Raw genomic sequence first — 22,813 nt, 5'->3', positions numbered from 1 at the left:
GTCTTTATTTGGGGCGGGTCGTGTTTGTGGATTTCCAGGGAACCTGTATGTTTTATCTCCATAGATGACCTTCGTGACTCAAAAGCGTGTCATCGGTTGGAACTAGGTGCGTGCAATATGTCTGTTTAGACTGAGGGTGGGTAGAGGTTGCGGGGGTAGGCCGGGTTACTGAGAGTGTGGCCAATCTCAGTCAGAGACCTAATACGTTTGCGGGGACGTGGTCTGGGGGTAAGGATTGGTACAGATAACTTCCAATAATCAGCCGTATTCAAATATTAAATACTAGATGATTACCCGCTTCGCCGGGTACCGGCTTCGCCGGGAAGAAGTAGAGCCGAATACCAGGCTGTGCCTGGGACCCGGCTTTGCCGGGTGTACGCCGGCTTCGCCGGCGCACGAAGGAAGGGAGATCTAAAAATAGTAACGTGCAGTGACCTTCTTAAATTAGTAACGTAGTAACGGGAATATGGATTGACGCCACACGAAGGAAAGGAGATCTAAAAATAGTAACGTGCAGTGACCTTCTAAAAATAGTAAAGTAGTAACGGGAATATGGATTGACGCCACACGAAGGAAGGGAGATAAACGCGCACAACAAAACACTGGAGAAGATAAGGAAGAGTTACTGGGAATGGATATAGTGGATCTACAGAAAAACCAAAATTGGTTCAGCGCTGCGCGCTGAGAGCACGTGTTGAAATATCTCATCGATGAGGTTGTGTCCGGGGTGTAGCTGAATACGGTCTCCATCTTTGAAAAAGATCGACCGAGAACTTTGGCCGTGCATCGCGAACAGACACACAGACACACAGACAGACACTAGTCGTATATATATATATATATATATATATATATATATATATAGATACAAACAAATAAATAGATAACCAACAGGCTAACTAACTCAATATCCGAACTGCCTAACGACTGCCTAACTAACTCACGCACTAACTCACTCACTCACTTACTCACTCACTCATCATGTCACTCACTCACTCACTCACTCACTCACTAACTAACTAACTAAGTAACTAGCTAACTAGTAGCTGACCGACTGATCGACTGACTGACTCTCTGACTGACTGACTGACTGACTCACTCAATAACTAACTGACTAACTCACTCACTCGCTAACTCACTCACTCACTCACTCACTAACTTACTAGGCCGCTTAACTAACTGAAGTTAGTCAGTGGAAGGTGGCATGCAATATTGATGGTACTCGACTCAGTGACCGGTTGTTAAAGCAAACGACGGGTTTCAGGGGCGGACGAGGGGGTGGGGGTGGGGGGGGTTCTGGGGTTTCCGGAACCCCCCCCCCCCCCCCCCCCCAGCCAAAAAATAAAAAATATTTTTGTGTTTTTGGCTCACGTAAGTGTAGCCTATGCGATCGTAACTTTGTCTGTCTGTGCGTGTGTGTGTGTGTGTGTGTGTGTGTGTGTGTGTGTGTGTGTGTGTGTGTGTGTGTGCGTGTGTGCGTATGTATGTCTGTGGTAGAAACTTTAACATTTGACTAAACACCAAAATACTCATTTCACCTGGTTATTTTTCAAGCACCATCTTCAAAATATTGAAGCAATGATCAACATTGTGTCGGCATGTATCCAAAGAAAACGGGTGGTGGGGGGTTTTGAAGGGGTACAAGTCAAGACCAGGTCAGGGGTCGCGCAAAGGATTGTGGTATAGATTCACTTCTCCAGTTCTCACTTCTGCATTCGCCGATTCGGGGAAGACGACTTCATGTTGTTCGGTTTCTAAGCTCCAGAAAAGTAAATAAAGAAGCTACCAAAGGGAGATTTCCTACAATTTGATCTGCACAGCGTTTTTCCAATGTCCACGCGAGGAAGAGCTGTCGAAAGCGCAGTGTCGATCTGGCAGCCGTATCCCGGTAAGTACAGAGACAGATCTAGTGTCTCCCACTCTGATAACGTGTCACCTACTGTTTTAATTTCTTTTTATTTCAGCAGACACGGATGTCAAACACAGTGCTAGGCAGTCACCTCTAGTGAAATGAGTTGATCTAAAGTGCCTGTAATGTTTGGATGTCTTTAATTGTTCGTGGTTCGATTTATGTGAATTTCAAGACTTGCAGTAGAGTCTCAAGTTAACTTACTCTGCCCGAAAAAAACTGTCCATCATTTACTTGAACATGCAGATATAAGGAAACGGAATGAATCTGTTTTCAAAGTCAAAATGATCACGATGTTTTCCTCAGATTCAAAACATGCACTGTCATGGTTTTGTCTAAGTCTTACCTTGCAACAACTTCCTTGAACTTGAAAGACAGTTTTTGAATGCTAGATCTGTATCGCGTTTCATTCCAGACTCGATTCTCTCTTTGATTGTACTGTTTGCTGTTTACGCACTATCATGATTCGCTATGTAACGTTTGGTAAGCTTACCTTGCAACAGCTTTCTTGTCTTTGTTGGCATTTTTGTTCAAGGCAGTACAACGTAAGATTAGATTCTTTCGGACAGAAGGTAGAATGAGAATTTTGAGACAAAGCTTGCTGTGGCATTTGTTTGTAAATAATGGTACATGACATGTGTCACAGTGATTCTGTATTTTTCTGCGGTTGATGTGGTTTCTTTTTTCCTCTCTTGTTTTTTCCCTCCTGAGTTGATCGTTATCATTTAAACAAGACCCTCAGAGAGTACCTCCGTTGTTCCTTAAAATGGAATGTGAATAGTGTGTTGGTTGTGTTGACCGTCAGAATTATTTTAAGAACCAGGCTGCTGCAGTCAGTTGACATGTTTCGCATATTGTAGGGTTACCATGCTGCATAGGTAAAGTGGCTTGTATAACCTGACTATTCTGTTTAAAAACACTGTTTATATTTGTGTAGGTTGTAGTCATCATAACTAATCGCATTTTGCCATTTGTTTCAGAAAGGAGGTTAACCTACAAGATCGACGCTATGTCAGATATGCCTCAGCCACATGAAGACTTCCGAATTTAGATCCACTCGGCATGGTGACAAGTCTTGATGAAAAGTATGGGACTGAGGACAGCAGTGGAAAAAGTGGCCACATGGCAGGTACCTATTGCTTAGTGTCTGCAGTGCAAAAGACAGATAAGCTGATGGTAGATTTGCAAATGAACACAGTGCCTGTGTGTGTGTGTGTGTGTGTGTGTGTGAGGATTGCACAAGATCTCATTGAAGGACAACTGCACCAACAACAAATACACAGTCATTTTATCTGTTTGCCTTCTTTTGAAAATTATACATGGAGTTGATATGATGCGTTAGTTTTAACTGTGTGTGTGTGTGTGTGTGTGTGTGTGTGTGTGTGTGTGTGTGTGTGTGTGTGTGTGCGTGTGTGTGTGTGTGTGTGTGTGTGTGTGACGGATGAGTTTGTGTCACTGTTTGTTGATTTCTTACGGGAGCCTTGAAGGCTTCGCCTCTTGTTTTGGGTTGAGTTTCAATTTTTGGGGTATTAATCAGTGACAAAATCTGCTGCCTGAAACTGGTAATGATCCTCAGAATGCACCAGATTGCACCATTTTGCATCCTTTTTTTCAAAATTTTCTGGGGGGGCATGCCCCCGGACCCCCCTAGCAAGCTAGGCGCTTTGCGCCGTCTCAGGACCGGACTAGGCTAAGAGGAGGGGGGGGTGGGGTCGCTAGAGGTGGTCCAGGGGGATATCCCCCCTAGCGGCAGGGGCGGATCAGTTCATTTTATGGGGGGTGGGGTTTCAAAAGTATATTGTGAAGATATGGGTGTGAAGGCGCGAAGCGCCGAGCCGACGGCGCGAAGCGCCTAGCTTGCTAGGGGGGTCCGGGGGCATGCTCCCCCGGAAAATTTTGAAAAAAGGATGCAAAATGGTGCAATCTGGTGCATTCTGAGGATGATCATTACCAGTTTCAAGCAGATTTTGTCACTGATTATAACCCCCAAAATTGAAACTCAATGTAAAATAAAGAAATGCATACCTCATTCAATATTTTTATATTTTTGACTCACATGCGAAGCAAAAGTGAGTCTATGTACTCACCCGAGTCGTCCGTCCGTCCGTCCGGCCGGCCGGCCGTCCGTCCGGCCGTCCGGCCGGAAAACTTTAACGTTGAATATTTCTTGGACACTATTCAGTCTATCAGTACCAAATTTGGCAAGATGGTGTATGATGACAAGGCCCCAAATAACATACATAGCATCTTGACCTTGCTTCAAGGTCAAGGTCGCAGGGGCCATAAATGTTGTCTAAAAAACAGCTATTTTTCACATTTTTCCCAATTTCTCTGAAGTTTTTGAGATTGAATGCCTCACCTATATATGATATATAGGGCAAAGTAAGCCCCATCTTTTGATACCAGTTTGGTTTACCTTGCTTCAAGGTCAAGGTCACAGGAGCTCTTCAAAGTTGGATTGTATACATATTTTGAAGTGACCTTGACCCTGAACTATGGAAGATAACTGTTTCAAACTTAAAAATTATGTGGGGCACATGTTATGCTTTCATCATGAGACACATTTGGTCCCATATGATCAAGGTCAAGGTCACTTTGACCCTTATGAAATGTGACCAAAATAAGGTAGTGAACCACTAAAAGTGACCATATCTCATGGTAGAAAGAGCCAATAAGCACCATTGTACTTCCTATGTCTTGAATTAACAGCTTTGTGTTGCATGACCTTGGATGACCTTGACCTTGGGTCAAGGTCACATGTATTTTGGTAGGAAAAATGTGTAAAGCAGAAGGTCAAGCATGTGAGTCGTATGGGCTTTGCCCTTCTTGTTATATTTATAAGGTGGGTCCGGAAACCCTAGAAACCCCCCCACCCTCGTCCGCCCCTGGGCGGGGTCAAGGGGCAGAGCCCCTTGTGGGGGTCAGGGGGCGAAGCCCCCTGAAGCTGATGGGTAGGTCATATTCTGAGATAAGAAAATGGTCGCTCCTTGCATGAAACGGCATAAAATAAGCAATAATAAAAAATGTTTTAAATAAGTAAGGTACATGTTCAGGCTAGGGGGGGGGGGGGGGGGTTGCGCAACCCCCATAACCCCCCCGGTAGTCCGGCCCTGCGTCTGCTCGGCGCTTCGCGCCTTCACACCCATATCTTCACAATATACTTTTGGAAACCCCCCCCATAAAACGAACTGATCCGCCCCTGGGTTTACTAACGACCTAGGGCTGTTAGTGGTGACACCGCGACGGCTTCGATCCCCACAGTTCTCTTCAGTGCCAGTGGTCGACGTCGGCACGGCCAACACTGACCTTCAAGTAATATTCCAGGGGACAATAGAACGTCGTTATACTACGTTGGTTCAGGCAATGTTCTGGTTTACCTCCCTTGGACTACTCTCTCTCTCTCTCTCTCTCTCTCTCTCTCTCTCTCTCTCTCTCTCTCTCTCTATTGTTTTCTGTTCTTGTTGACCCTATATTAGGGCGAGGGCTGGATGTAAAAAAGCAATATTCTTGCTTATCTATTACCCTCGATAATAAAGATTTTGTCTTGTCTTGTCTTGTCTTGTCTCTCTCTCTCTCTCTCTCTCTCTCTCTCTCTCTCTCTCTCTCTCTCTCTCTCTCTCTCTTTAAAAAAAAAAAATCGATTCAGTGACAGCGGATTGCAATAAGCTGCATGAAAATCAAGTTGAGATTTCCTGAAACTGTTAAGCTCGCACGCATGTCGGTGTGTCAGTGCAGTGTGTCACAGCCGTGTGTGTGCGGTGTGTGTGTGTGTGTATGTCGTGTTTCAGTGTGTGTTTTGTGTGTATGTGTGTGTGTGTGTGTGTGTGCCGTGTGTGTGTGTGTGTGCCGTGTCAGTGTGTGTGTGTGTGTGTGTGTGTGTGTGTTTGCCATGTATGTACGTGTGAGTCAGTGTGTGTGTGCACTGTCACAGTCTGTGTGTATGTCAGTGTGCATGGTGTTCAACTGAGTTGTGCGTGTGTCAGTGTGTGTTTGTGCGTGTGTGTGTTTGTGCACCTGACTGTGTGTGTTTGCCAGTACGGTGCCGTCACGGTGTCTGCGGCGTAAGTTTTGCCAGTCACGGTTGTTTTTTAATTCCTCGGCATGGCCGCAGAGCTCTCAAACGTTCAGAGAGGCGATGTACTGCAACAAAACGAGAACCAAGCCATAGAATGATAACACGGGTAATGTAGAAACTAACGACAGATTTTTGTTTAGAAAACCGGGACACACAGGGAAGAACTTGCGTTTTGTACTTTCGTTATGAACCCAATCTGAATTTTCTAATAATTCAGCATTGACGCATGCGCTTTGGCAGCGATCTTGACATCCGGGTGTTAATTGGAGGAAGACTTATCATGGAGGAAGATGATACTCGCCGAACGCTAAGATGGGTGATTCGCCAGTCATAAAAGTTAGATTGCCTACCTTTGGAATACTGATGGGATTTGTAACATTGTATTTTCGATCAGCAATTTCGCGAGACATTTCTGCTGCGGAATTATAAGTGTAAAATCGTTTGGTGTCGGCTGCCAGGGGGTGTGGAACAGATTTGTACGACGAACAGCAAGCCCTCGTCTGTATGAGCATTTCTCCTGTTGGACTAAGAAACATCTGCTTTTCTGACTGTTTCTTTGTGTGGTGTGTGCCCATTACAAGACTTTAACAATGAGTAGAAGGCGGCCAAACGTCCGGCAGTATTCTGCGGAGGATCAAGCCTTGACGGATATTTCTAAAGAGGTGAGTACCTGACTGAACTGATCGGGAGTAGTCTGGATCTTCGAGTTAGACGTTTCTGGTGTGGCATTGATTATTGCCATGTGTGTGAGCGTCTCCCTTATACATTACAATGAACTTATGGCATAAAAGCAAACTATGTCAGCTTTTTTTTTTTTAGATCTCCAGTACCCACACTGTTTTCATTGTTGGCCTCGGTAAGTACAAACTCTACAAAGTGTCACTGTGGTGGGGGGGGGGGGGGGGGGGGGGGGGGGGGGGTCGAACTTCAGTGTGAACGACACTATCTTGTACTTGTATCATTGTATAGGCTAATCCAAAATATAGGGCATAGACAACAAAAATGATGGACTTTTAAGAACAGCAAAAACTGTTACTCATACTGTAAGGCCAGGAGCACTCTAGTCCTATAATAGAAAATGTACCAAAAAACACTTACGAGATGCTCTCAGTACAGTGGTCGCCGCTTAATAAAACCACTTCTGGACCGACGAAAAATGGCTTTAATAAGCGGCGGATTTATTAACCGGCGGTCCAGGAATACGTCATTTTCGAAAGAAAAAAAATCTCTTTTGTTTACGTCACTCAGTCACTTTCTTTCGTCATTTACACTTGTTTGAATCTAAACAAAACTTCACGAAGGATGTGGAACTTTTGTTTTAATTATGTACATGTACGTGTACTTTGATCACTTCGGTACATCAATAATTTCACTGTCACCGTCACGAACCATTACTCGTCAGAGAAGAACGATTTTATGAGTGTTTGTTTGTTGGTCGTCTTCCACATCAGAACAAGATAATGTGAGTTTTAGTCACAAACTACGTGATTTCTCTGAGAAAACTGGCTTTAATAAGCGGAGGATTGGTTTTATTAACCGGCTTTTTCTAATACATAAGATATAGTGATAAATCCGGACCGTCTGAAATCGGCTTTTATAAGCGGCTGGCTCTATTAACCGCGGTTTTATTAAGCGGCGTCCACTGTATTCTTTCAGTACTGTTCTGGGCTGTGGCTCAAGAATTGACAAGTCTGTTACACTTACACTAGTTACAGAGCACCCAGCCAGGCAGGGGCTCACATCCATGAGAGGTGGCATCTAGGACAAATGTCGACATGTCCTGGACAATGCAAAAGTCATAGGACATTTGTCTTGAACAAAAATAAATCAATAGGAATTATTTTTTTTCTCGCAACAAAACGTGAAATGGCACTTGCACACTAACACTAACAGCATGGTATTTAGTTTCTTGGTGATAGGTAAGCGCCTAATTTTGGAAATTTGAACAGCCAACGGTAACAAATTTTGACTTGCCTGTTTGCAGACATTTCGTGCAAAACATCGGTTGCTTCTTTGGGTCGTGTGACACCCACGGGAATGAAGTCGGCCAGCTTGAAACGAAGCCACGCGCGGGGGAAACATCGCTTTGCAGAACATCGATAAAATAGCAAATCAAACTACTGTAAATTGAAAAGTACTGACAATCAGGGTTCCACATCATGTAGAATTAAGGGTATAATACCCTTTGACCCTCCAAATCACGTACGAAATGCTCTCTGAAGAGGTATAAATACGTAACTGTTTTCTTCCAAAGAGGTAAAAAAGGTACGAGTCAAACGCTGAAAGGGTATAGCCTTTGCTAGTTTACAAGCAACAGCATGCAGGCCGCCTGCTCTACTGAGACCACTAAAGTACACGCCGTGTTCGTGCCACTCCTCTGTCGACACTGACACGCCGTGAAGCAGAGGTTGCCTCCCTTGTCCTCAAACTGCGCGATATCTTTAAACTGATCATCTCGATGGCACTGTTCGCTTTAGCCTATCCGGTGCTGTCGCCTGCTAAAAATAATGCCTCGCAAAACAAAAGAACAAAAACGGGCAATCATATGGGGAAAAAATGACATTTGATGGATACACCGATTGTCACTCATTAATTCCCTGTGAAAAATCTGGAAGGGGTATAAAAACCCTTTACTTTTTTCCTAAAAGGGTATGAATACCCTTGACTTTTGGGGTTATGTGGAACCCTGGTCAATGTCCGGATCAAATGAAAGCATAATCGGACAATCACCACTTTGTGACAAAAACATTAGGACATATGTCCCCTTGCATGAAATATGTATAGGACATCAGGGATGTCGTTAGGCGTCGGACATCGGACATAGACCGATTAAGAGGCTCAAATGTCCGATTCACATAGCCGCATGGCGGTCAGATGTCCTATCGTTTTGAACTGAGCGCTGGCATTGTCCGATAAGATTAAGAACTCAATTCCTTCGGACAGCGCAATATTCGTTAATGTTCCTTTCAAGATACACATTTTCAAAAAGCGACCAAGCACTCTCGCGTACAGGTGCACTGGAGTTGTGCAGTGCGGATCTTGCGTTTGGAAGACACCCGTCTGCAGCACTGTTAGCACACTAAAGTTAGGAGTATGGGATACAACTCCCACTGACTAAGTCTTGCGTCTGCCTTTGCTTTCAGTTCGAGACATTTTGACGAAGCGCACTGAGCTATGCCACCGAAAAATAAAAATAAAGCCTGCCGCGCCGAAGTTCAACAAAAGCTGAACACGTTTGGCTATTCAACAGCATCTTGTGCTACATTAGGGTCACCTTGTGAACACGGCGTGCGTCATTCTTGAAAATGAAAAAATTCTGACGTCCTTTTGAAATTTGGGAAAGCGGTCAAATGTCCTATCCAGGTTTCCCAATTGCTTCGTTTCCGGCCGATTTATGTGGAGCACGTGATGCGCACAAAAAATAATGGCGGTCTAGAAGTGTCGTCTGCGCAATGATCGCGGCGGCGCCCGCGGCTTTCTTGACCGCCAAGGACGACCGCGCACGTTGTGAGACGTCATTCGTTAGACCTCAATTGATGCTGAAGAGCTAGGACATTTGTCCTATGAGGTCAGGCACAATACTGAGCAAAAAGTACAAAATGAATGGTAGCCACTTTCTGGATTTTTTTGTGCAAAGAACTGTTTTCTTCTGGTTGTTAATGTTGTTGTATTGTGATTAAAGAGAGAATAAAGAATTAATATCATTTTACAGATTATTTTTTCTGTTGATGGTTATTTTGTTTTTGATTATTTTCCATTGAAAATACAACTTAAAATGGCCACTGAAACCTGACAAAAATGAGTGATCTTGTTTGACAAAGCACAATGGTAAGTGAAGCAGTTTGTAGTGTCATGTTTGTATTTATTTTGGTCAAACTAAGTGTATTTAACAATTAGATATGCTCATTTTCTTTCTTTACCGTATAATGTGTCGTTAGCGTGGACGAAAAAATTGCATTCTGTAAGTAATGCTTCGTGTCTCACTTCACACGCTGATCTAAGTCCATACCATCATCATATCTTTCACATGCAACTTGATATTTCCACTGATAATTGGAAGTTACTGAATAAAATGACACAATCTAGCACAAATAAAAGCAATCAGAAGACCTAGGGTTGTGAAATAATGTGTGAAAGGCAATATCCGACGTTTTGCGTCACTGCGTTACTTACGTTTTTGCACTTCCAAAATCTAACGCGAAGTCGACACAGGCACACGAACGAATGTCAATCGACTCAATGCACTGCGGAAATTTCCACAGATTACGAATAAATGGCCTTCACCTTTACCACAATGCATTGAGAGGAGGTATTTTGACCTGGAAGTTGTTCGTGTCTTTGGCGTTTCGCGCAAACTTACGACATCTCAAGAGTTTTTCAGACAGACGAACTTCAAGAATCATCGATCCCTAATTGATTTTGCTGAGTTACCCAACAGGCAACTACTTTTGTTCCTGTTTTATCCAAAATCACCAGCATTTGTTTAAATTGATGCTGAACTTAGTGGATTTCGTTCGTCATTCTCGCCACTCTGCCGACATTTCTTGGTGTCTTTCAATACGAACGTCAGGAAAATTTAACCTTTTCTTGAACCAAAGTTGATATTTTTGTGATTGACTTAAAGTTTCTTCGAGTTTGTATAAAGAAAGCTCTGAAGGGGAAATTTTAGTTACATTTTCCTGCATTTTAATAGTGTGGCTTGTTTTAGATTACGTTCGTATTTCTGACACCATTTTCGTTTCGTGTCACTCGAACCAACGCAATCAGCAATTCAGTTCATTGTGGTAGATGGCAGATACAATGTAAATCAAAACATGTTCACGTATGTTATCTTCTACAGAAAACAGAACAAGTCGCGTAAGGCGAAAATACAATATTTAGTCAAGTAGCTGTCGAACTCACAGAATGAAACTGAACGCACTGCCATTTTTCAGCAAGACCGTATACTCGTAGCATCGTCAGTCCACCGCTCATGGCAAAGGCAGTGAAATTGACAAGAAGAGCGGGGTAGTAGTTGCGCTAAGAAGGATAGCACGCTTTTCTGTACCTCTCTTTGTTTTAACTTTCTGAGCGTGTTTTTAATCCAAACATATCATATCTATATGTTTTTGGAATCAGGAACCGACCAGGAATAAGATGAAAGTGTTTTTAAATTGATTTGGACAATTTAATTTTGATAATAATTTTTATATATTTAATTTTCAGAGCTTGTTTTTAATCCGAATATAACATATTTATATGTTTTTGGAATCAGCAAATGATGGAGAATAAGATAAACGTAAATTTGGATCGTTTTATAAATTTTTATTTTTTTTTACAATTTTCCGATTTTTAATGACCAAAGTCATTAATTAATTTTTAAGCCACCAAGCTGAAATGCAATACCGAAGTCCGGGCTTCGTCGAAGATTACTTGATTAAAATTTCAACCAATTTGGTTGAAAAATGAGGGCGTGACAGTGCCGCCTCAACTTTCACGAAAAGCCGGATATGACGTCATCAAAGACATTTATCCAAAAAATGAAAAAAACGTTCGGGGATTTCATACCCAGGAACTCTCATGTCAAATTTCATAAAGATCGGTCCAGTGGTTTAGTCTGAATCGCTCTACACACACACACACACACACACACACACACAGACACACGCACATACACCACGACCCTCGTTTCGATTCCCCCTCGATGTTAAAATATTTAGTCAAAACTTGACTAAATATAAAAAGAAAACAAGCGAATAAGAAAAATAATCAGTTGTGAAACGATGATAATTGATAATGTTGGTAATGTTGGACACAACAATTCAGGTGTCAAAAATAACTTACGTAATAATTTTCAGACTTTGCCTGTAACTGTGAATATTTCCCATTGTTGAATATTCAAGTATGATTTGATCATTTCAAACTGTATCAGGAACCTCTTACACACCAGACTAGATTTCAAGAGTACTAGAATTCAAGCATAACAGACTTCACAATTTTGGTGTCTTCATAACTTACGCTTGGTGTCTTCATAACTTACGCTACATCTGATTCACTTGCCATATTATTTTCAGGCCTTCACTTTTGTTTTCAGTTGTGTTGCATGGTCTACCAGAAAGGTGATCAATTAAATCAGCAGCATTACAATGCTGCCTAATCTTGTTCTTGTAAAAAAGTGATGGACTTGCCAAATGATGTAAGTAATGGTGTCTTCACAACAACTATTTCTTGCTCAATTGATTTACACAAAATGTAGGTGCTGTCTGGCTGGATTTTATGGATAAAATGTAACTCAAACACCTAGACAAAATCAAAGATTCCAATTGTTTTAACTTGATAGAAATATCTTGCAGTTGGTGTCCACCAAGTACTTACATCATTGTCCATGCATACCTATGATTGACGATCAATAAAGGAAAGAGACATGAAGGCAATTATGTTTTGACTTTTATTTCCGGTAAAGCTGTGTTTTAGCTCCCATTACAATCATAGACTTTTCCATCTGAGCATTTTTTATTTTTGATGCTCATGTCAGCATTTCGTTGCTCAGTATTGTGCCTGTCCTCCTATAGGTATGAATTTGTAGTGCTCAACATCCCTGGGACATTTGGAAAAAATATCCGTGGATGTCCGACGTGGATGTGAGCCCCTGCCCAGGGGTCTAGTACCTGCGTTCACAACTTAAGCTCTCGGAAACGAGGTTTCTTTTTCCCCAGAGGATTTATGAGTATGAGGGGTTCATGAAGATAATTATAAGTTGTGAAGTACTTAAGCTAAATGAAAAGAACCGTGTTCATTATTTTTTTTTAAACATAAAGTTAAATTAAAGAGATGACTTTTGGAATCAGAACGACATGTATTTCTGCATGAGTGACTGGCCAAAGCAAGGGATGCAATTCGCTGTATTTGAATGACCAAGCTCATATGGTTCTGAGAACTAACCTAGTGGTTGTAACCATTACATTTACACTATAGAAGTCACTGTCAGTCTAGGCCAAAAAACAAGGAAGGTCTTTTTTGAGAGCTACTAGTACTACTACTAGCGGGTTCCTGAGTCAATCTGTTCTTTCTCTGCAGATGTGTTCAGGTCAGTAGTTGGTATCCCCCAAATCGTCATTCCAGTTGGATGAACGCAGTTATAATGTATTGTATAATTAATGCGTATGTGTTGTATTTGAAATGCGCTGATGGTAGATACTGATTGTTTTTGTTTTTTTGCCTACAGTGCATATGAAATACGCAAAGTTACTTTTATATTCCTTTTAGTTTTTCTCAAATTGCTGAATTAGTGAATACTGGCCTTCATTAGTTCTTACTGCAATTTTTTTCAATTGCTTAAACGGACAAAAGAAAGCAACGCTGCATTGCAAAGAATGTAAAAATCAAAATTATTGTCAGTTTCAAATTCAGTGTGCATAGATTAGATCTGCCAGTGTTGAGATCATACATGTACAAACTAAAGTCTTGCAAACTACAGTACCACATAACTTCATAAGACACAGGCTTGTCTGAGAGTGAGAATGAAAGGGACAATAGCTGACCTTGCCTTTCATTGTCAAGCTTTGATGACATCATATCTGGCTTTTAAAAGTTGAGGCGGCTCTGTCACGACCTTATTTTCCAATGAACTAGATTGAGATTTTGGTCAAATATTTGTGTGGTTTTACTAATTAATAATTGATGAGTTTGTTGGTTTAAAATAAAATTGGGATGAAATTGAAAATCACATTTTTGCTGATACTATTAGTACATGTATGTATTACTATTAGGTTTCACTTTCAGGGACAATATTCGCAGAAACAGTAGTATGCCTTTCGTTGATGTTGTTGCAGTACTTAAACTTAAAGTACACTGTATGTAAAGCTTCAGCTGTGATTGTGAAGTAGACACATTAGTGACATTGGTCTGAATCGGTGAATGCAGAGTCCCAGGGATGGGGCACCCTGTCTGCTGTTTGCATAGAGTGTGTCAGTGGGACCAGGATAGTACATATGGTTTGGATTCCCTGAACAATAGCTGTGTTTGCTTAGGCGGTTCCTCCCCTTTACCCTGACCTTTTCATGCCTAGTTCTCGGGTAGTTTTGCTTCAATGTTACTCCTGTAAAGAAACGGTGGGGTTGACTGGATAAAATTAAGACTGACAGTTCATTTATCACTCAGTATCACTATCAAACACAAGTTAACATTTACAGTGTTGAAGCCTCCTTATTAATATTCACCCTTAATGGAGTTCTTAGATCTGTACAAATCTGCTGTAAAGAGTAGATATTTGCAGTTGACGAGTTGTACTGTTATTGTTCACACCTTGTTGTTTTTATCTTGCATCAAACTCAAAGAGACGTTCAGTAAGGCTGATGTCAATTGTCATGAATGTACACATAGCTTAGGTTTCATAGGAAGCCAGTGTAGATTAACCTAGAAAATGTAATGTGAAGTAGCAGACATGTCTGTCAATTGTCACAGGACCTCTATTAATAAAATTGTTTTAACCTTTCTGAATTACACCTACATCATTACAATCATGTATACTATACATACAATGTACAAAATTACATCACCAACCAGGGATGTCGTTAGGCGTCGGACATAGACCGATTAAGAGGCTCAAATGTCCGATTCACATAGCCGCATGGCGGTCAGATGTCCTATTGTTTTGAAATGAGCGCTGGCATTGTCGATAAGAACTCAATTCCTTCGGACGGCGCGATATTCGTTAATTTTTCTTTCAAGATACACATTTTCAAAAAGCGACCAAGCACTCTCGCGTACAGGTGCAATGAAGTTGTACAGTGTGGTTCTTGCGTTTGGGTGACACTCGTCTGAAGCACATTAAAGTTAGGAGTATGGAAGACAACTCCAACTGACTAAGTCTTGCTTCTGCTTTTGCTTTCAGTTCGAGACATTTTGACGAAGCGCACTGAGTTATGCCACCGAAAAATAAAACTTAAGCCTGCCAAAGCTCAACAAAAGCTGAACACGTTTGGCTATTCAACGGCATCCTGTGCTACATTAGGGTCAAAAACAGGGGGGGGGGGGGGGGGGGGATACACAGCAAGCGTCATTCTTAAAAATCAAAAAAATTCTGACGTCCTATTGAAATTCCTGAAAGTGAAAGCGGTCAAATGTCCTATTCATGCTGAAGAGCTAGGACATTTGTCCTATAGGTATGAATTTGTAGCAACATCCCTAGGCCCTGCCAACTGACAGCTTGTTTTTAGTTTGGTCTGAAATGGTTTATTTATTTATATTTTTACTCAATCTGAAGTGTTTGTGCAGTTGTTTATCATTTTATGCAGTGTAAATTGAGGTCTCATTCTGACTTTTGTTGTATAGAATTGATCTGCTTATGTGATGGTTAACATAAATGATAAAACGCCATGTGAGTGTAACAGTAAACAGGAAGGGTTATCTGTCACTGTGACAGGTTCCACGATTTCATAGATTGAGCATAGGCAGTGGTAACTTACAGAAATATTTTAACTGCAAAGATATCTATAGCATTAGCACAGACGTCTGTGTGGCAGGGTTATTGAATTTGAAATGGTTATACGTACATGTACTATTACTAGTATTAATGTATCATGTAGGATACAGTGATACATGTCAATTGTGATTGTAAAATATTCTTCCAATTTGGATGGCACCTTCTCTGTGTACCAAGTGGCTCTCTGACTCTGAGTGTTATTGGGGTGGACTTGAGCTGCAACTGTTAACAACAACAGCTTGGAATTAAAGGCAGAAAATCGATGATGAACTGGTGACTTTCATCTCATCCGTACTCAAGGGGCAGATAATTATGATGCTTTCCCTTTTGTTCATGTTCAGCATATTTGCAATCTCTCCTCTCTTTCAGCCACAACTTGATAGAGAACTTGTTACTGTTCAAAATCACTTCAGAGCCACTTCTGGAGCTCCTTTACCAAATCAGTTGCATGGGTCCTCTGTGCAGACAGAGGGCATGCTGTGCGTGTTATTCACACATAAACAGCCAGCATAAGAATTGAGGATGGGGTAGTGGCTTCGATCCTTGCTACAAAAGGTGAAGCGCACAGCTGACTCTTTCAGAATGCATCCATGATCGCACTTGGCTCACAGGATGTGCTCCTCACTGCCCTATAATGACCTGATAAAAGGAAGCATTCTCTGTTGCACTAGATAGATGGTGTAGAGTCTTCAACGTCTTATGTAGTACTGGAACTAGCACTAGTAGTCGCTTTCCACATTGAAGAAAGTATCTGTGGTACACGGTACACGCGTGCAAAGTTTGCAGATTGCATAAAGGAAAGTGATCACTGATAGTGTTCTAGAAGTTCGTAGCCATACAATGTACATGACATGTCAATTGTAATCAGAAATATGTTTCTTCTTCTTCTTCTTTGTTCATGGGCTTAGACTCCCACGTTGACTCATGTTGTTAGCACGAGTGGATTTTTACGTGTATGACCGTTTTTACCCCGCCATTCAGGCAGCATACGCCGATTTCGGGGGAGGCATGCTGGGTATTTTCGTGTTTCTATAACCCACCGAACTCTGACATGGATTACAGGATCTTTTCCGTGCGCACTTGGTCTTGTGCTTGCGTGCACACACGAAGGGGGTTAAGTCACTAGCATGTTTGCACATAAGTTGACCTGGGAGATCGGAAAAATCTCCATTTTTAACCCACCAGGCGGCAGCGACCGGGATTCGAAATCACGACCTCCCGATTAGGAGGCCGACATCTTACCACCATGCCACTGCGCCCGTCAGAAATATGTTTTACATCATGTAGTAGAATCACAATGCATGAGTAGGAAAAAAAGAATTCCTTGTCTCTAGTTTTAGAAGCTGTACTTAAATTCTTTTCACTTGAAGATTTTTTTGGACTGTGTAGATCACACTGTAATTCTTTATTTATGTTATTAACAGCTTTTAAATCCTGGAGAAAGTCAAGAATAGTTGTCAGTGCTCAACTTAAGTGCTAATAGTTACATCCTTACTGAGAGTTATTTTTTGAAGAAAAAGGATCCAAGGTGCACATGTACATGACATGTATGTCTGGATGAAGCAGACTAGAACAGACAGTAGACACAGCAGCACATAATTCTTGTCAGTAGTATGTTTTCTTGTCAGTTTTGAAGGAGCCTTATCTGACACCATGCATCTCCTATGAACTTAGTGTGCGCTGCGGCAGTTCAGTCATGGCAAAGGGATGCCTTGAGTCTATTTTTGCAATAACAGCTATACCTTGACTTTGATGCTTCCTGAGCTCAGGTGTGCGCACCTGAGCTGATTTCATGCTTGTTGCTTATCCTTCCCTAGCAGTCCAATTTCCCTGAATGCTAGGAGTTAGGGACTGAAGTGCTGGAGCTATCATCCAGTTAACTTATCTGTTTTATGTGCATGTCTGCTTTCTGCCGTTGGCAATAGTACATTATAACCTGGCTCTGTTTAAGTGGACTTAGCTGCTGAGACTGAGAGCGGCCATTCGGTTTAGTGGTGTGTCTGTCTGTGTGCGTCTAGATTTCCTGATTACAAAAACTTAATACTTTTTGCAATGACAACTTATGAGAAGCAGTACTCTGCAGTAGTGTTCAGGACAGATATATTTGTGGCTTGATTTATAATTGTCCTAATTCCCTCTTTATTTGCTCAGAAGAACATTGAGTTTTGGTCTTCATTGTGATAGGCGCAGTGGCCTAGTGGATAAGACATTGGCCTCCTAAACGGAAGGTTGTGAGTTCAAATACCGGCAGCAGCTGCCTGGTTCGGAACGAACAAGGTTTGAAAGAAAATGGAGGGGAAACACGCAAAAAGGGGAAGGAACTCTAGGAACAGAAATTAATGAAAGGGGAGAGAAGTGGTTGGATGATGTCAAGGGCACAGGCATACAGACTAAAAGTAATGCATAAAGGGGGAAGGGGGGGGGGGGGGGAGAGAGAAAGGGGAAAAAAACCCAAAAAAAACCACACACTCGCACACGTACCGTAAATCCACAGTATGTTTGGGGGAATACAAGTACATCACATTTTCGCATTCAAACCGTCAGGTGTGGATGTGCCCAGGGATAAAATGAAATTGGACTCGACTTGTTTTCTGTCTGTGGAGGTGCTGTACATTTGCCAGACACCTTTCACACGTGCATCCAGGGAGGTGTGGTTGCTGCTGTTGAAATGTTGGGCAACAGATCTACAGCGGTGATGCCGAATATCTGCCCGATGTTCGGTGAAGTGGGTAGAGAGGTCTCACCAATGTAGAGTACTTTGGGGCATTTGAGACAGGATATGGCATAGATGAGGTTGCGGCTGCCAGGTGCAAGAGAACGTGCGTTTGATTTTGAAATCTTTTGGGGGGCCGGTCAGAGTGGTAGAAAGGTAAATGTGGGGGCAGGTGTGGCAACGAGGGTTCTGGCATGCGTTTGTGCCAGGTTGTAGGGGAACTGGCGAACGAAGAGAGGATCGAACCAGGGAATCTCTAAGGTTGCAGTCCCGTCGGGAGGCCAACAAGGATGGCAGGCTGAAAGTGTCACCAACAGAGGGGCTGGACTTAAGGATGAACCAATTAGTTTTTAGAATGTGGCGAACAGGTAGGTTGTGGGGATGGTGGGTCAGAACTGCCACAGCTCTGTCTGATCTGTTCAGAATGTGACAAACAGGTAGGTTGTGGGGATGGTGGGTCAGAACTGCCACAGGTCTGTCTGATCTGTTCAGAATGTGGCGAACAGGTAGGTTGTGGGGATCATGGTGGGTCAGAACTGCCACAGGTCTGTATGATCTATGGTTATAGAAACACGAAAATACCCAGCATGCTTCCCCCGAAAGCGGCGTATGGCTGCCTGAATGGCGGGGTAAAAACCCACTTATGCAAAAACATGAGTGAATGTGGGAGTTTCAGCCCATGAACGAAGAAGAACAGAAAAAAAAGGTCTTCATTATCTGAGTACCCTCACATTGTGGTAAGGTTATGAACTGAAGCCAACATGGCTGGACCTCATTCTCTCTAAGTTTGTGTCTTGAACCTCATTCTGGTATTTCCAGCCCTGAAACTACTGAAAGTCCAACAAATGGTGTACTCCCCGGCGAAACGGTCAAGAACAATTCTAGAACCATTCAAGAAACGTTCATGAATATTCATGAATTTATATTCTAGAAGTTTCTTGAATTATTCATAAAGATTAAATGAGAATTCTTGAATTTTATCTAGAATATTTCGATGTTTTGGTAAGGAATATTCTTGAAAAAGGACTTGAATAATTCTAGAATATTCTTGCCTACTTGAAGAATATTCCTAACATTATTCTAGAATATTCCTGACAATATTCTAGAATATTCCTGACAATATTCTAGAATATTCCTAACAATATTCTAGAATGATCCTAACATTATTCTAGAATATTCCTAACATTATTCTAGAATATTCTTAACATTATTCTAGAATATTCTTAACACTATTCTAGAATAATTCAAAAAAGTTCAGGAATATTCATGAATTTATATTCTAGAAGTTTCTTGAATTATTCATAAAGATTAAATGAGAATTCTTGAATCTTAACATTTTTCTGGAATATTCTTGAATCCTGTTATATTCTTGAACATGTCTTAAGTATTCTAGAATATTCAAAACTAGGTTGAAGTTCTACTTCTAGTATACTCTCAACACAATTTTCAGAATGATCTTGGAATATTCTGTGCTGGCATTTAAGAATAAATCCATTAAGAATATATTCTTCATACAAATCAGAATGATAGTACAATTATCTAATGACTAATAACAGAACAAGAATTTTTTAAGTGATTTTTTCCTCCATCAATACTTGATACAGCAGACAAAACAAGATTTCATTCAATACTTTATCACATGTAATTTAACTGAGGATGATAAATCGGTGATGGTTATTCATTTGGCGAAGAACCTTTCCACTGGTCACACCGGGTGCAGTCTGAATACTGGAGCCGATGCTTTGCAGGTTGCGGATGCCCTGTAAAGTGCAATGAAAATACAATTTTAAAAGTCTAAATGTTTCTTTGTGGTGATTTTTTTCATCAAGCTTAAAGAGTCTATAATATGGTCAGGAATCTGTCAAGGTGTCCAAGTGCAAAATTTCTGTTCTGGATACTTTTATTACTATGTATTTTTTTCCGTTTTAAAATGACTACAAAATAAACAATACAGTTATGAAGTATTCTTCATGCAGATTCTATCCACACCAAATGTATGTATCAGTCGCCTGGATGCTGAGAACATTAACTGTTCAAGAAATGATGGTTACAAAATCGAAAAATGTTTTGTGAATTTTGTCAAATCAAGTGTGCCATGTCAATGTTTTTATCAAATAAGTCACCATTCATAAAAGTATTTAAACAACTAAATGATAACTTTAGTTAGCTTCATTTCCAGAAATGCCATCCAGAGAGTTTTTGGGGACTGACATGCAACGGGCCAGGAATGAAAGAAATTACAGTATTTAAGTATTTTAACTAATTTAATTTTCAAAGAGACTTTTTGTTGCGATTCCAAGCCATTTTTTTCTTCAGTTTAGGAATAATTCATTCATCATGTTTTGTGCTTTCATTTAATTATCCCAAATTTTGTTGTGACAAAGGTTTAAATCAATAAATGTTGATTGCCTTCACTTAATTACCTGAGTAAATCTCTTCTTGCATCACTATTCCCATGGCCTTGACTCAGGCTTGAGCACCTCTTCAAGCTCTTGAAAAGACTTGCACTCTCTGACAAGATGTTGATGGGTTAATGGTTTGGAGCTTGTTGCCTTTTGATGCAGCATCTGTAAAAATGAGAAGTGATCAAATTAGAACAACCATTATAATATATATAATCATAAATGCTCAAGTTTGAATATATATATTTATATTTACTAATAAGGGGTAAATACTGAACTATTTACAAATAATACTAATAGTAATCATCTTTGTTCATGCAGGAATTTCTATAAGTATAAATTATATGTTCCTGACCAAACTCAGTCTCCTGTAAAGTCTTGTAATTGACTAGCTAATACTCAGAAGACAATTATTTGAAAAAAATAAAACAATTTAGTGCCGGCTTGCTGATTGACACTTGACTATTAGTATCACTGTCAGACACATAAATATTGCAATCAATGAATGATACATGTGTAAATTACACTTACAGTTACACAGAGACTGAAATTGAAAAGAATAGGTTTGAAAGGGCTTGAGTAAAAAGTCATGCAATCCTACCAAAACAAATAATAGTTCAAGATAAACAAATCCTACATGGGTCTAACTCAACTGATTTCACTTAAAATCTTGCAAACAAGAGAGAAAGCATTTAATTGTTATTCACTTATTGTAAAAAAAACAACAACAAAAAACCCTAAACCTAGATATATATATGTCACCTAAAACAAACAACAATATCAAACATAAAAGAATTTTTATAAAACACCTACCTTTGTTTTTCCTGAGAAAATCAGGATACAGCTTGTTGCCACTCAAGTGAGATCGCTGCTCTTTATGGTGCTTTCCGAAGTTTCACTCATCTGTCATTTTTGTGTCTGGCACCTCCAAGTTCAAACTCTTGTTTGGGATGAAGAATACAGCATTTCTTCATGCCTAACAAGTTGACAAATCGGTGGCATGCCATTTTTTCAGATAAATGGAGATTACAAAATCTTTCTCAGTTCTAACAACGTGCTTCTAAAGAATTTGGCGCCTGGTTTCTTAGCTTCCGGTGCCAGAGTTTGTCCACCGGAGTTACTTCCCTTAAAAGCAAAATGGCGACGCTCTGTAAGTACACCATGAGGAAAGGGGACTCTTTTGAACGAACTGCTGCAGATAGAAACCTTTTCTCTGTTGTCTTTGTTGAAGCACTTTTGCATCAAAGCAAAACAACATTGATCCATGCATCATTTCCATGAACTCAGTAAGTATGTTTTGTTGGCTCACGTAAGTGTAGCCTATGCGATAATAAACTTTGTCTGTCTGTGCGTGCGTGCGTGCGTGCGTGCGTGTGTGTGTGATAGAAACTTTAACATTTCCGAGTCTATGGATAAAGCTCGCATAAGAAGATTACGTCTCGGTCAAAAGTGTTTGACGTGTGTGATAGAAACTATTTGAAGACGTCACATTATGACGTAAGAGGGTTGGACGTCACGCAAAGGAATTACTGAAAGTCTCGGTCATTGTTATTGTGAGCGGGCCGAGACTAATTGGCAGATCCAGGGTCTCCCTTTCTTGCACAGTTTCACCTATGCTTACTGTGTGTGTGTGTGTGTGTGTGTGTGTGTGTGTGTGTGTGTGTGTGTGTATGTGTGACAGAGTGATTGAGTTTGTGTTACTGTTTGTCGATTTCTTACGTGAGCCTTGAAGGCTTCGCCTCTTGTTTTTGCTTGTTTTTGCTTGTTTTATTCAACACGTGGTACAGATGTAAACATGTATGTGTGTCACTGTGTCAGTGTGTGACTGTGAAATCGAAACCAGCCTTCAATTTTAAAAGTTTCTTCTTCGATCTGACACATGAGAAATGGCAGATGTATAAAACTTAACTGCATTTTAAGCAAAAGTACTGTTTAATCATGTGATGATTTGATTGTTGGGTTTAACGGCCGCCTTTCAGTGTGTCATCTGTTTGCAAACAGACAGTCTGCCGTGATTTGCGTTCTACTGGCACTGTTGGACAGAATAAACGAAACCTGTTGGTTTCAAAGTATAAATTATAGACTGTAACTTCTGCTGAATTTGTTTGAGGTTTGGAACTCACAGATTTGGTATAAATTTGCCGCTAGCAAACTGACTGGTTTGGTCAAAATTGAAAACAGGTTTCTGAAATTGTGAAAATGAAATTGAAAAAAGTGCTTCAAATTGTAAACATGCCTGTGGGTATTTACA

The 22,813-nt window shown here is 40.9% G+C and overlaps 1 protein-coding gene across 3 annotated transcripts in view; it reads left to right on the top strand.

The window, feature by feature from the left end:
* Nucleotides 1-6,226: 6,226 nt before the first annotated feature.
* Nucleotides 6,227-22,813, top strand: part of LOC138981933 (leucine-rich repeat flightless-interacting protein 2-like) — a 54,969-nt gene continuing 38,382 nt past the window's right edge. For all 3 annotated transcript variants that reach the window (XR_011460741.1, XM_070355108.1, XM_070355107.1), the window contains exon 1: nt 6,227-6,646. Coding sequence is in view for 2 of the 3 variants with exons in the window: in XM_070355108.1 (XP_070211209.1) it covers nt 6,575-6,646 (72 nt within the window). In the remaining variant the exon portion in view is untranslated. The remainder of the gene's footprint in view (nt 6,647-22,813) is intronic.

This window comes from Littorina saxatilis, linkage group LG12 (assembly GCF_037325665.1).
Source record: "Littorina saxatilis isolate snail1 linkage group LG12, US_GU_Lsax_2.0, whole genome shotgun sequence".
NCBI classification, from domain to species: domain Eukaryota; kingdom Metazoa; phylum Mollusca; class Gastropoda; order Littorinimorpha; family Littorinidae; genus Littorina; species Littorina saxatilis.
This window is presented reverse-complemented; position numbering and strand designations above follow the sequence as displayed.